The 15,713-nt window shown below is 40.2% G+C and overlaps 1 protein-coding gene across 1 annotated transcript in view; it reads right to left on the bottom strand.

Moving 5' to 3' along the window:
- Positions 1-10,734: 10,734 nt before the first annotated feature.
- The window catches only part of EPS8L2 (EPS8 signaling adaptor L2), a 66,759-nt gene continuing 61,780 nt past the window's right edge, over positions 10,735-15,713 (bottom strand). The window contains exons 19-20 of the mRNA XM_063289312.1: positions 14,132-14,264; positions 10,735-12,079 (exon numbers count right to left, since the gene is read on the bottom strand). Of these exons, the coding sequence (XP_063145382.1) occupies positions 12,008-12,079; positions 14,132-14,264 (205 nt within the window). The 3' untranslated portion in view covers positions 10,735-12,007. The remainder of the gene's footprint in view (positions 12,080-14,131; positions 14,265-15,713) is intronic.

The following is a 15,713-nucleotide window of genomic DNA, read 5'->3' as shown; positions in this document are numbered from 1 at the left end:
GGCGGAGGCGGGAGGCTTAGGCAGGTGGGGCGGGGCGAGCCCGGCGCCTACGTCATCGCAGAACTCCTTCCCCGGATCTCGAGCCTTCCCTCTCTCCCTTCCAAAGAGCGCGGGCGGGGCGTTAAGCCTGACCTCGGCAGTGGGCAGGGGCGGTTCGCGTAGCCTTTGGTTTTTCCGGCTCGGCAGCCAGTCAGGGTTGCTTTGGGTTGCAGGACGAGCGGGAGTTGGCCAACGTTGCCGCCTCCGCGCGAGAGCGCTGGAACCGACCAGCGGAAGAAAAGAAGGGCGGGAGAGAAAAGCCGCTGAGCTCAGGGTTATTTTCTTCTCTCCCCTGCAGTCTTTCCTTGGTCTCCTCCATTTTATCTGATATCCTTTTCTGGGTCCTTGGCGGCTTAAAATGTAGGAATTAATCAAGTAAAACATCATCTACCATTTGAAAAAAAGCTTCTGTTAGAAGTGCGGGAGTAGGGCTGCAAGAGAGTGGCTTGGGAGCTCCGCTAATTGACTGTGACAAGTGCAAGGCACACAAGGCTTAGGGACTATAGTTAAGCAGTGGTTTGGGGCGTGTTGTTTGAGCACAAACTCGTGCAGTGTATGTTCTCATGATATACGGTAAACGGTTTTACAAAAACAATGCCTTGAGAAGTCAGGTCCTTTATACTGTCTTGCAACACAGAAGTAAAATCCCTAATAACTATAATATGTTGTTTATTCGTTTAGTCGCTTCCGACTCTTCGTGGCTTCATGGACCAGCCCACGCCAGAGCTTCCTGTCGGTCGTCAACACCCCCAGCTCCCCCAGGGACGAGTCTATCACCTCTAGAATATCATCCATCCACCTTGCCCTTGGTCGGCCCCTCTTCCTTTTGCCTTCCACTCTCCCTAGCGTCAGCATCTTCTCCAGGGTGTCCTGTCTTCTCATTATGTGGCCAAAGTATTTCAGTTTTGCCTTTAATATCATTCCCTCAAGTGAGCAGTCTGGCTTTATTTCCTGGAGAATGGACCGGTTTGATCTTCTGGCAGTCCAAGGCACTCTCAGAATTTTCCTCCAACACCACAGTTCAAAAGCATCAATCTTCCTTCTCTCAGCCTTCCTTATGGTCCAGCTCTTGCAGCCATATGTTACTATGGGGAACACCATTGCTTTAACTATGCGCACCTTTGTTGTCAGCGTGATGTCTCTGCTCTTAACTATTTTATCGAGATTTGTCATTGCTCTTCTCCCAAGGATTAAGCGTCTTCTGATTTCCTGACTGCAATCAGCATCTGCAGTAATCTTCGCACCTAGAAATACAAAGTCTTTCACTGCTTCTACATTTTCTCCCTCTATTTGCCAGTTATCAATCAAGCTGGTTGCCATAATCTTGGTTTTTTTGAGGTTTAGCTGCAAGCCAGCTTTTGCACTTTCTTCTTTCACCTTCATCATAAGGCTCCTCAGTTCCTCTTCACTTTCAGCCATCAAAGTGGTATCATCTGCATATCTGAGATTGTTAATGTTTCTTGCAGCGATTTTAACTCCAGCCTTGGATTCCTCAAGCCCAGCTTGTCGCATGATGTGTTCTGCGTACAAGTTGAATAGGTAGGGTGAGAGTATACAACCCTGCCGTACTCCTTTCCCAATCTTAAACCAGTCCGTTGTTCTGTGGTCTGTTCTTACTGTTGCTACTTGGTCATTATACAGATTCTTCAGGAGGCATACAAGATGACTTGGTATCCCCATACCGCTAAGAACTTGCCACAATTTGTTATGGTCCACACAGTCAAAGGCTTTAGAATAGTCAATAAAACAGAAATAGATGTTTTTCTGAAACTCCCTGGCTTTTTCCATTATCCAGCGGAAATTAGCAATTTGGTCCCTAGTTCCTCTGCCTTTTCTAAACCCAGCTTGTACATCTGGAAATTCTCGCTCCATGAATTGCTGAAGTCTACCTTGCAGGATCTTGAGCATTACCTTAGTGGCATGTGAAATGAGTGCCACTGTTCGATAGTTTGAACATTCTTTAGTGTTTCCCTTTTTTGGTATGGGGATATAAGTTGATTTTTTCCAGTCTGATGGCCATTCTTGTGTTTTCCAAATTTGCTGGCATATAGCATGCATTACCTTGACAGCATCATCTTGCAAGATTTTGAACAGTTCAGCTGGGATGCCGTCGTCTCCTGCTGCCTTGTTATTAGCAATGCTTCTTAAGGCCCATTCAACCTCACTCTTCAGGATGTCTGGCTCTAGCTCCCTGACCACACCGTCAAAGCTATCCCCGATATTGCTATCCTTCCTATACAGGTCTTCTGTATATTCTTGCCACCTTTTCTTGATCTCTTCTTCTTCTGTTAGGTCCTTGCCATCTTTGTTTTTGATCATACCCATCTTTGCCTGGAATTTACCTCCAATGTTTCTAATTTTCTGGAAGAGGTCTCTTGTCCTTCTTATTCTATTGTCTTCTTCCACTTCCGCGCATTGCTTGTTTAAAAATAATTCCTTATCTCTTCTGGCTAACCTCTGGAATTTTGCATTTAATTGGGCATATCTCCCCCTATCACTGTTGCCTTTTGCTTTCCTTCTTTCTTGGGCTACTTCTAGTGTCTCAGCAGACAGCCATTTTGCCTTCTTGGTTTTTTCTTTCTTTGGGATGTATTTTGTTGCCGCCTCTTGTCTTGGCAAAATTCTATCAGCCTATGTCCTGCTTTGTTTTGTTCTCCCAGGCCATGCTTACCTGTAATTCCAGGTGTCATTTGACTGCCCACCTTAGCATTCCAGTCTCCCATGATGAAAATAACATCTGTTTTAGGTGTGTTGTCCAGTAGGTGCTGCAGATCCTCATAGAACTGCTCTACTTCAGCTTCTTCAGTATCTGTGGTTGGGGCGTATATTTGGATCACTGTGATGTTAGATGGCTTGCCCTGAATTCAAATTGAGATCATTCTGTCGTTTTTTGGATTGTATCCAAGCACTGCTTTAGCCACTTTACTATTAATTATGAAGGCTACTCCGTTTCTTCTGTGGTCCTCTTGTCCACAGTAGTAGATGTGGTGGTCATTTGATGTGAAGTGGCCCATTCCAGTCCATTTCAGTTTGCTGATGCCCAAAATGTCTATCTTTAATCTTGACATCTCACCAATAACCACATCCAATTTGCCCTGGCTCATAGATCTTACATTCCAGGTTCCAGTGGTGTGTTGATCCTTAGAACATCGGATTCACTGTTCACCACCAGCACCGTCGGCCGCTAGCGGTCCTTTTGGCTTTGAGCTAGCTGCGTCATCACGTCTGGGGCTAGTTGAACGCATCCTCTGTTCCTCCCCAGTAGCATTTTACCATCTTCCGACCTGGGGGTCTCATCTTCCGATGGTATACCGACATATCTCTGGTTGTACTGATCCATTTAGTTTTCACGGCAAGAATACTGGGGTGGGTTGCCATTACCTTCCCCAGGGATCGCATTTAGTCTGACCTCTCTGTCATGACCTTCCTGTCTTGGGTGGCCCTTCACGGTTTAGCTCATGGCATCATTGAGGTGCTCAAGCTCCAGCACCATGGCAAGGTAACGATCCTTTGCTGAAGAACTATAATATAGTCTGTTTGGTTTTCTCTATTATTTGTCCCACTTGATTTAATTCATTTCATGCATTGTTTAAAATCTGGATTTTCCAAATAGTTTTGTACTGCTGGTTTCAACAATGCCAATGGTAGTTCTTGAGTATTGGTCATATACAAATGTGTCTGCTTTTGTATGATAGTGGAATACTGAATAGGTATAACTTACAACATAAAAATAAATGGGGCAGAATATTTTCACTACAGCCATACCTTCCATCATAATCTGGAATAATAGTCATAAGCCATAATTGAGAGCCAGTTTAGTGTAGTGATGGAGGTGCTGGCCTAGAAACCAGGAGACTGAGAGTTCTAGTCCCGCCTTAGGCATAAAAGCCGGCTGGATGACTTTGGGCCGGTCACTCTCTTTCAGCCCAACCCCCTCACAGGGTGGTGGTTATGGGAAAAATAGGAGGCAGGAGTATTCGGTATGTTCACTGCCTTGAGTTATATATGAAAAAAGATGGGATAAAAATCTAAGAAGAATAATCTCCCTTAATTTCTTATTTCTTGATAGGATGCAGGTCTGTTAGTCTGGACAGATTAGGAGTAAATAAATATTCTCTTCTTGATGAACAAATATTCCCATGATTTCTAATCAAAGTAAAGTTATACCCAGAAGCATTCTGCAGAAATGTCAAATAAATATAGGCATTGTCTCAGCAAAAATGTTCTATTGCCTTTTCCCTTATTTTAGCCCAGAGATTGCCAATACTCTTGCATTTCATTTCAGTTTTTGATCCATTCAGTGAAGTACAAGTTAAAACCCAAGTGGCATGTTGTGTTCCAAATGCAGTGCTCCACTGAAAGATGGTCCTACTCAAGGTCAGAACTAGGGACTGGATGAAGATATTTAACTTTTGCTTGAAACGGAAATAATCACAAGACCTACCCTCTCTAACGTTAGCGGATCCTTTCCAAGCTTCATGGAAAATCAAAAGTAGAACAGAAAATGCTGCCAAACGGGCTTTCTCCCCAGATACTGGTGGGAGCAGGCTGTGACTGGGCAAGATCAAATATGTGCAGAAGCAGAGACATAGAAACGTGCAAAGGAGCTGGGACTGGGCTGCATAGCAAGCACCCAGGCAGCACAGGACCTTAAACAATTTACTTTCCCAAAATAATGCAGTTCTTAACATCTTTCGTTCAGCTGTTCTTGAGATTAGAATACTTGCCCATGTGAGGAGGTATGCTAGAAACCTTGGCTCAAGCTAGTTTTGGTAGTGCATCTTTTACAGAGATCTGTAGCTCCTAGATAGCCCCACAACACAAAATATCCAGTGACAGCCCCATAATACAAAATATGCTCCAAATGATTTTTATGTAAATTATCTATTTGAACATAAATATGTGCAAAAGCAAAAACATTTGCCATATTTTGTGGCAAATAGCGGAATTGTGTTTGGCAGCTTGCCAGATAGTTTGCCCGAGGAACACTAAATTAGGTAAGATAAAAATTAATGGTCTACCCTTTTATTGAATTATATAAAATATTGGGCAATTTTTTGTGGTTATAAGGGGATGTGAAAATAACCTGGGGAGGTAGGAAGAAGAGCTGCAGCCAGGGCAACAGCCAGACAAGATGTCTCAGCCCACAAAAGGAATGGGGGTGGAGAAAGCATCTCAGAGGGGACCCTCCCTAGTTCTTGGAAAAGCAAAGGCAAGGGAGGGGAGAGGTACTTTCAGACTTGCAAGATTCTGTTACTGTAACCTTACAATAAAAGTAGTGTTAATACTCATGGTTTTGGCTTCTTGTCTGGACTACCTCAAAGGGCTGACATATATAAAGCAATATAATGAATCATTGACATTGGTTTCATATTGGATAGTGCTTGCTATGGAGATCGCAGGCAAGAAAGGAGGGGGCGCCTTCCAGGGGGAAAAACACACTCACCGTGTGGAAGACCTTAGGCGCCCGGCCAAGAAGTTCAGGCAGGATCCGCCTTAAGAGTTTCTGGGGCTTTTCCCTTAGAGCCTGCTAATTTTGCTAATTTTGGCAAGATTCTGTCTCTATGGTAGAAACAATAAAGACTCGAGCTTCATTCCTGGCTCAGCGTAGTTTCTTCACCTCATTCCTGACAGTGTTTTAGCATTAGTTGTTTGATAGTTAAATAATCCAGTGTTTTAGCACATTAGAACTTTAATATTCTACATGCAATAGTATTTAACAATAACCCAGTAGTTCTGTAATCTAATTTCTAAAAAGTATTTTAGTTTACTCCTGGTATTTTAGTATTTGCATTTTTGTTCAGTCTGTGTTAACTTGCCCTTTTTTTTTTTGCACGTTGTAACTTTTATTACATAAATGTACAAAATTCTGGTCAGTGGACTACAGAAAAGAAATTTAGTTTACTAAATTGAAAATGGAGTCAAGGGTTCATAATGTGTCTTTAGTATTTAAGTACCTTTGGAGAGCTGCATGGGAGAGGAAACCCCTTTACCAAGCTAGTGAGAATTCTTCCACAGTCCTTGTGCCAGTCCAGAAGCAACTGCACACCTATGTGATTTTTTATTGGTGTTTGGCCAGGCCATTATATTGACAGCTCAGCTGCTTTGTGTCTAGAATCACTGGGAGGTGATATTTCCATTTCTCATATTCATGTTCTGCAGAGCTTATGAGCGGCCATTTTACTTCTGGCAGGAACTTGCTTCACCCCACCTCCCAGCTCTGTTTATCAGCCCCCCCTCCTTCCCCATAGAGGTTCAGCCGCTAAAGTTTCTTGGTAATTTTATACAAGTAGTCCCTGTTTGAGAGCCAGTTTGGTGTAGTGGTTAAGGCATCAGGCTAGAAATGGGAGGCCATGAGTTCTAGTACTGCGTTAGGCACAAAGCCAGCTGGGTGACTTTGGGCCAGTCACTCACTCTCAGCCGTAGGAAGGAGGCAATGGCAAACCACTTCTGAAAAACCTTGCCAAGAAAACTGCAGGGACTTGTCCAGGCAGTCTCCAAGAATCAGACACGACTGAATGGGGAAAAGTCCCGGTTTAGCGACCACAACTGGGACAGGCAACTCAGTCGTCATGCAAAGCAGTCACTAAGTGAAACTGTGACTCTGCTTATGATCTTCAGCTTTCTTTTGCTTTACAGACCTATGAAGGTTGTGAATGCGAGAATTGGTTGCAAAGTTACTTTTTCATCACCATTGTAACTGAATGGTTGCTGTATGAGGCAGTCACTAAACGAGGACTACCTGTACCTCCTCCTCTTAAATAGGAATTAGGTTTTGAGAAAAAAATCAGCAGGGCCAGGCAAATGCACATAGCATGCACTAAAGATGGGGAAAGGGGTAGGGTCACTGCCTAAGTGCTGCTGTTTGTGCTCTTATATTAGAAACTGGGAGGAGGAACTGATCACAAGTACTATTTGGGAAACGTAAGTTGTAATCCTAATTAGATATTTCTTTAATGTTCAAAGCAAAAAAAAAATTCTTTAGCACACACTTCTGCTGTGCTAAAACACTCATGCATCAGCCCGTACTGCTTGTCTAATGAATTTCTAGCAATGAATTTCTAGTGGATTGGAGTACTCAGTTAATATCAGGGAAACTAGGTAATATTCTTTTTATTGATTCAATTTTAACTTTAAAACTGAAAGCACATGTAAAAAGAGTAAAAACAAAATTTACTGCTGCTTTTTTTTCTGGAGGAAGAATTCCCTAACTTGACATTCAGAATAGCCCAGCAGACATGTATTCATTCATTCATTCATTCTAGTTTTTTGTTGAAATTGACCAACTTTCCCCCACAGAATTATAACAGACCTGCTCCAGGTATATGGTTTGCCTGAGAAAACGGAAAAAATTAGAGTTTTCTGTCACTTTGACCAAAATTTCAAATTGAGCAGCCACCTACTTCATATGGAACATAAAAGGCCACAATAGGAGTGTGCAAATTGTTTTGATTTTGTGCCATTTCGAAGTTGAAATGCCCCATTTTGAATTCAAAACAGTTGTTTTGAGTGCAAAGCAGCTGTTTTACATTTACAGTGGGCTGTTTTGGTCAGTTTAACAGTGTTTGGGGCCTGACACCATGTATCTAATTCAAAAGACTTCAAAATGACCAAAACAAACAGTTTGGAATGTGAAATGAGCAGGAAATTTTGTTTCAGATTCAAAACATTTTGTACATTGGTACAGAAAATCTTTTATAAGGCTCTGAGTTTGGACATGGGATAAAAATAGAGGTAAAACTCAAAGTTGAATGGTGAGGACACCTCAAAGCAACAGTTGTCGAAGAGATGCTGGTCAGCTGCTTTGTAAATACTGCAGTGCCTACAACTCTCATGTCTGGCATTTTTCAAGTTGGTGCTCTTCAGACTATATGACTTTCAGAATCTCCAGCCAGCACAGGAAGCACCTTGACATCAGTTCCTACCAATGTACTTGATAGCAGCTCATGGATGCATGGAAATAAGCTACAGGGCTGGGTCTTGTTCACATGATAAGCAAATATATGCAGAAGGCTTTCCATATAGAATAACTAATGGTAAGTTTCAAGAGACGGCCCTCAGGTAGAACAGCGCTGGCAGACAGTTTTAATATGCAAGAGAGGATACATATTTAAAAAATCTCAATTTCCCATTTGGTTGAAATCATGCAAATTGTGTAACAAATGAAATATAGATACAATTAAGCACAGCATTAAAATTTCCATACATATCTTGCATAAGGATACATTTTAAAATTAATATTTTCAAACCAACTTGCCACTTTGATTTGTAGTATGTACATACAGACAGTTCAGTAGCACTAATCAAAGCATCTTTGGTTAAGCATATCTTCAGTGTATACTCAATTTGATATGCTTCAGACACTTCCAAATAAATCAAGACAGAGACTAGTTTTTCTAAAGCAGCTTTCTGGGGCTCATGCAATCAAGACCTCGGTTGCTCCATTGGATACGATATCGGAGAGTCTTACAATTACATCAGCAATAGAATTTGTTTGGCGGTCCTCCTCCAATGGCAAAGAGAAATGTGATTGCTCCAAGTAGGAGGAGATTCAGTCTCACAAGCTTCCTATTGGCTGCTGCAGAAAAGTCACTAATGGTACTATTTATAATGCCTACAGACAGAAAAGACAAACACACCAAGATCGGCTGTGGCAAAGCCCTTCTGTTCTTCTGACATGTCACTGGAAAATAATAGTCACTCCAATTAGCAGCAAAGATTTATACAAAGCTGTAAAAAGTCAAATGAAAGAAGGGATAATGTCACTTCAGCCCTACCATATGTTCAGGCAGTACACTTCGGGGAAAACACAGTTTTGTTACTTTGATTTCTTCTCCTCTCCTGGGGTTGTTCCTTAATGGTGTTAAAACATGTATCTTTAGTGAATTAAAATGTACAGTTCTATTATTTTTAATGCACATTTAAAAGTGAGAACATAGCCATTTATTTATTATTTATCTTTATTGTTTAACTTTCCTATAAGCAGCTCTCCATATCTGTATTACTTTGTTTGGCTTTATTATTAATATCCCATATGATAAGCGGATAGTTGGTCTTGCCTGCTCTATATCTGGTCTATAATTAATAAGTGTATCTGCTGCTACTTTTATATTTGTTAGCTTCATATATTATATATATATATATACACACACACACACACACTCTCTCTCTCTCTCTCTGATTTTTAAAGAGTGATTAAATTATCTCTGCACAGCTACCTTTAAAATACATAATGTGAGCATAGTTTTATTTAGTAATATATCCATGAAGGTTTTTTGTTCCATTCTTGTTAAGAACCTTGTCCACATATTTATGTACAGATAAACTAAACCATTGTGGTTAATGTACAAATAATAGTAGATGGAGGAACATTAAACAGCAAAGTATGCATTCTTTAAAGCCTTGGTCTCGACATAAATGACATACCAGGCACAGTCCACGTTTAACGATTTCTGCAAGACTTGTAACTTACATATTTTCAGACTCAAAATATAAGTAAATGAGCATTTAGCAGCTAATGTCATATAAACTGATTTGCCAAGTTTCTACTTCCAGATGTTTTTAAACATTAAAGCTTAAATGGGGTAGTATTCACCAACACTGACTATAGCAATTGTTGTAAGACTGCTGTCCCACTTCAATTGCATACTTTTCAAGTTTGGGCTAAGTAGCTTCCAACTGAGGGTATAAACAGCTAGTCACATAATTTGGACAGAAACAGATAAGCATCTGAGAATCACAGCTGGTTGTGGATTTTGATTTATGTCTAGTTAAGCAAAGAAGACATTTCACTTTACAAAAGATAGGGTACAGAGTGGCACCTGTACCTTAGCATAAACCAACTGAAAACTTTTATATGTGTAAAAAATTTAGTTTTTATGAAAGTTTATATTCATTACAGTATTTCCTGGAGTCAAAATAAATTGGTCTCATAAACCATATATTATGTATTCCTCCCCAGATCAAATGTTTGAATAAATTTGGGATGTTGTGAATCCCATCAGATTGGAATTAAATCTTGGGTTCTTCCTCATATTTTGATTAATCGTTTTTAATTGGGTGATAATGAGGCTGCCTATGAATCAAGAATGCCCAGACAAATAAAGCTAATTTTGGCCCATCCCTAGGATTAAAACGATAAAGTAAGAAAAGCAACATAAGGCCATGCCAATCAGCAAATGCGAATATATTTGTTTGGCTTTCATTTCAGTCTACCTTTTCCTTGAAGAAATTGCCATATGTTACTGAGAACAATTATGTCTACACATTTTATGTCTAAATTTTATGTCTACAGCCCTTCATTCTAAAGCTTGGCCTGAACACAGTTTAGTGATAATGGGTTAAAACAAACACACATTGATTTCTAAGCTGTATTTCTTTGGTTCCTGGAAGAGTATTCTGGAGACAATAGGACTCCTTCAATCTCCCTCCGGAGTAGAGAAATCTAGCCTTGAATATTCTTTCCCAACATCTCTGAAAACTTCCATGTTGATCGTTTGCTAACATCAGAACTTCAATGTCAGAGGAAAATGGAAGCAGGAAATATACTGAGCGCATATAGCTAGCCTTTTTGGGCTCCTGACATGCCCTAAGCCTACTCTTAACCTACACCGGTGTTGCAGCTGGTGGAGAACAATTTCCTCCCATTGGTTTAAAAGAGGGTCTGCATAAAATAAAATGTGTCTGGGGAAAAAGAAGAAAAATGAAATGCTGTTTTCTCTCTTCCACCTTGCTGGATTTGTGTATGCAGAGCTTTGGATCTGCCAGAGACTCCAGTGTCAAAGCAATCTGGGAGCTCTTCCCATTAGGCTTTAGTTCTGAACACATGAATCAAGCTGCTGGTCACTTCTGAGTAAATGTGTATAGGATTGGACTCTAAAAACACCAGGTATTTCCTTATACTGATAAGTGAGAAGTGGAAGTTTTTATATACATGGCTAAGGGCCAGTTCAGTTATGCACTCTTTTATATGCCTTGATACTCCTTTTCAGAAGACAATTTGAATATTGTAACTATTTAGATTTGCTGTTGAAATATCAGGGATGCCTCATGTGATCAGGATCAGAACAGAGGTATGTGGGGTCAAGCCTGGGCAAGAGCAAAGCATTCAAGTTGATTCAAGTCCTGGTGGGAGTGGTGGCCAAACCCTTTACAAAAACATTTACAAAGAATGGAGAGAGATGATCTTGCAAGCAGTGAATGCTATCACTTTCAATATGAATGAAGCAGTTAATCATTAAATTGCCATTGGATGAACCCTAGTCATTACAGTACAGGATGTTTTCCCAAGACCCTTTCTGATAGCATGTAATTTTTTTTTAAAGCAGCTTGGAAGCAAAAAATAGTTAAGTGAATTCTTTCTAGGAAAAAAAACCCTAGGCAAATGTTAACGTCTTGCCTGCTAGTGATAATCTTACATGGGCTTTCATATGTAACAAAGGTGGTGCAGAAGATTCCCCACTACATGCTAGATACAGCTTGTACTGTGATTTGTACCAAACTGTAGCAGAAGATTTAGGAGCATGCAGTCTTCAAAGCACATGGCTTTATTGGCTTGTATCAGTATTTCCAGCCCATTCTGAACGCATTGATGGGTCACAGAGAAAACATACTGCATAGATGATTTTGAGTTGTTTTGCTGCAATCGAACCTTTGCTTAGAGCAGAATTCTGATCCTCCTCATGCTCTGAAATCATACACGTAACATTTATGTATAAAATAGAGTGATATAAAAATATAATACTTCATTCAATACTACAACTTCTCTCCCAATGCAGTGTCAAATTAATGAGGGAGTTTAGCATTCCCTTTGTCAACAGTGCTGAAGGAACAATTGGTCTAAATGGCAATTTACATCGATAGTCCCAGCAGTCTCACTTGAAGAGGTATTCCATTATATTTTTGCTTTTTTCCCTTTTTTCCTGCAAGTATATATATGTGACTACGAGTTGAAATAAACCAGAAGAACTTAAATAGCAGAATCAATCTTCTCTTGGCGTCGCTGCATGATTTCCTCAAGTTCTGACTTCTCTCTATTTTTCTGAAAGAAAAAGAAAAGGTAATGCATTTTAATTTTTAAAAAATATCACATAAGGCAAACCACTTTGGTAATTTAGCATTTTCAAGCATGAGTTCACTGCTATGGTTTCTTCTCCCCAATTCCTCAGAAGCAGTTTGAGATGACCTGCAATTGTCTTCTCTTCCACCAATCTCACAACGCTAAGCAAAGAATTAACTGCCGTGCTGAGCTGCCAAAGATTCAAAGCTATGTCCTGAGCTGCTGCAGCTCCTGCAGAAACAAAAATCTCCTTACTCCTATTCCTGAAAAAATGAAATAAAATAAATGTTGCACCCAACTCCTGCAGATCCTTATTTCAACTTGTGACCATTTGTCCAGTAGTACACACAGACAATATCTTGGTGGATCCTATGAAGGGGAGCTAAAAACAGCACAAGCTATCTTACCACTTAAGTTAGACACTGTGCATAAGACCTGCAGCTTTACTGCAGAAAAAAAATTTTTTTTGGATTGATTTTACAGTCCAAGATAAAGACATATGAACTACAAAAACAACACATATAAGAAGTTAAACAGTGAGAATAAAAATAGACATAAAATGCAAATCACTTTGGAGGGAAAATAAATTATCAGGATCACTAGATAATTAAACATCTAGCAGAAACAACTATTGCAATGAATTTAGCAGCCCTTCTGGAGAAATTTTATAATCTATAGGCTGAGGAAAATAATCTCACTCTTTGATCATGCACAGTTGTAGTTAACAGAGGTGCTATTAATTCAGCACCTTATCATATAAAAGGGCATTGCAAGAGGATATGTAAAATTATTTCTTTTTCTTCTAATGGACATGGACATTTTTCTTGCACAGAAATATGAAATCTTCCTAACAGGAAGGTGGCAACTTTAGGCAAAGGTAAAGGATTTTCTGTGGGTCAAGCAAAGGATGTTTGCTAAATTTGTTAGTGTAAGACAGCAGAAACCGATACAAGCCTACAAAATACAGTGTAGAAGGATTGGTTAAATCCTGTAAAATGACACTACTGAGGCGCCACTGTTTCAATTCCAACCAGGATCTCTGGGCCAAGCCAAAGGTACTATCAAAGAAGTATAATTTGGTCCAATATTTCAACCAGTGTTCACATCTGGTCTCCAAAGAAATTAGCCCAAATTTTAGTCTCAGCAGGGCGTTAGATAAACAATGAGTTACTTGAAGCAAAGCCCTTAGAAATTTGGATTGGACTATGTGGAGCAGGGACAAAATAGTAAATAGAGTCATTTTCAAGATGGGTGGTGGAAAAATACAATAAATAAAGACAAACAAACAAATAACTTCCATGCATCATATAGTAGGTGACTAATGACCTTTGCTCCAAAACTTTTAATGGCAGTTTGACATGGTTATTATCTTTATAGTTGGCAAAATGGAGGATAGTATTTGAAAACTTTTGGGGCTGGGCAGGGTTGTTCCAGGTTACCAAGGCTTGGAAAGAGACATCTAGATAACCAAATACCCTAATCTGATTAATGTAAAAGCCATTAATTTTCCAAGAATGGTGGTCGGTATCAGTTAATTTGGAGAAAATGACTGTGGTTTTAAATACAGTGCATCTGAGCCAGAAATAATTGATTTAGCTCTTGAACAGAGTTGAGATCATGGGATCAGAGAGGTCCACAGCTGTTTTCAAAGTGGCATAGAGCCCTTATGGAGAAAGGCCTGAAGTTTTTTAAAAATAACACAGAATAAAATGTAGGGATTATTGATAAATTAGTTTCATCAACCCTACAAAACTGCATTTTCTTCTGAAGGCTCACATGCAGCTCTGAAAGGTGACAAATTAAATTCTGCTGTAGCTGAAGGTATAGGAGCAACAAACTACCTTATTAAGCACAGCAGTGAAATCTATTAGTTTGTCTGCAACACTTTAAAGCAGTAGCATCTTTTTCCAGGAACTCGAGGCTGCCCTCAAAGTATTAACAGTCTTAAAAGATTAGGACCGCACTGCCATCTTACTACCTCTCCTTTAAAATATGGATGTGATATTCAGATGGTTGCTATTTTAGGAACCTTACCTCCAGAATAGATTTTTGCACCGTGATTTTGCTAAATACCCGAGCACCTTCTTCTCCACATACTTTTTTCAATTCTTCTTTGTTCAAGGAAAAAAGCTGTGCTCCTGTCAATATGCCAAGATGGTCCACAGTTCTAAGAAAATGTTAAGGAAAATGCACTGTTTAAAGATGCACAAGGCCCCAGGCATTTGACATTTTTCATAGGCCAATAGTTTCTAAGGGAGGAAGTTATCCTAAATTTACAGGTAGTCCTCGTTTAATGACCACAATTGGGACCTGAATTTTGGTTGCTAAGCAAAGTGGTCATTAAATGAATCTGACCCAATTTTATGACCTTTTTTGAGGCAGTCATTAAGCAAATCACAGGCATTAAGTGAGCCATGTGGTTGTTAAGCAAATCACACAATTCTTCATTGATTTTGCTTGTCAGAAGCTGGCTGGGAAGGTCGAAAATGGCGATCACGTGACCACATGACGCTGCAACAGTCATAAATGCAAACTGGTTGTCAAGCACCCAAATCGTGATCATGTGACTGCGGAGACACTGCAAGTGTGAATACTGGTCATAAGTTTTTTCCAGCACCGTTGTAAGTCCAAACACTCACTAAACAAATGGTTGTTAAGTGAGCATTACCTGTATCTGTATGATCAAGTCACCTCAATGTACTTTCTTCATACCAGTTACCTAATTTTGTATTCCACCCACACTCCTTCAGCTCCATACAATCTTGACCCCATATCTTCTTGTTTTATCACACACACTTCTTAAGTATTCCATCCCACCACATTCAACTTACTTTTATATTTCTCCTGGCATATCCAAATTTCACTTTCATACAACAAAGTGAATAGAAGCACACACTTATAGACAGCTATTGTCACTTCCTTTGACAAATGTTCCTTGTAATAGATCACATACTACCCATTGCCTTTCTACATCATTCATTCATTCATTCATTCATTCATTCATTCATTCATTCATTCATTCAAGTTATATCACCGCCCATCTCCCCCAATGGGGGACTCTGGGCGGTTTACAATAAAATAGCTCTAAAAACATAACCACATAAAAATTACCATTAAAATATACATAAAAACAAATGTAAAATCCAAGTGGATATGGAACACAATCACTAAGAGGTGCTATGGCGCCAGCCATCCCCAGGTGGAGCTATCACTCTCCCCCTCCCAAGCAAGGCGGCAGAACCAGGTCTTAAGTTTCTTCCGGAAGTCCGAGAGTGAGGAAACCTGTCTCAACTCCGGGGGCAAGATGTTCCAAAGGGCAGGCGCAAACTGCAGAGAAGGCTCGCCTCCTAGACCCTGCTAGATGAAATTCCTTTACCAATGGGGTCTGTAGCATGCCCTCCCTGCCTGACTGGGTGGGACGGGTCGATGTTATGGGGACGAGACGGTCCCTCAGGTACCCTGGTCCCATGCCATGTAGGGCTTTAAAGGTCATAACCAACACCTTGAATTGGACCCGGAAGCAAACTGGTACCCAATGCAGCTCGCGTAACAGTGGTGTCACATGGGCTGATTTTACAGCCCCAATAACTGTCCGCGCAGCCGTGTTCTGAACCAG

This window comes from Candoia aspera, chromosome 1 (genome assembly GCF_035149785.1).
Source record: "Candoia aspera isolate rCanAsp1 chromosome 1, rCanAsp1.hap2, whole genome shotgun sequence".
In the NCBI taxonomy this organism is placed as follows: Eukaryota; Metazoa; Chordata; class Lepidosauria; order Squamata; family Boidae; genus Candoia; species Candoia aspera.
The sequence above is the reverse complement of the archived record's forward strand: the minus strand, read 5'-3'. Positions and strand labels throughout refer to the sequence as shown.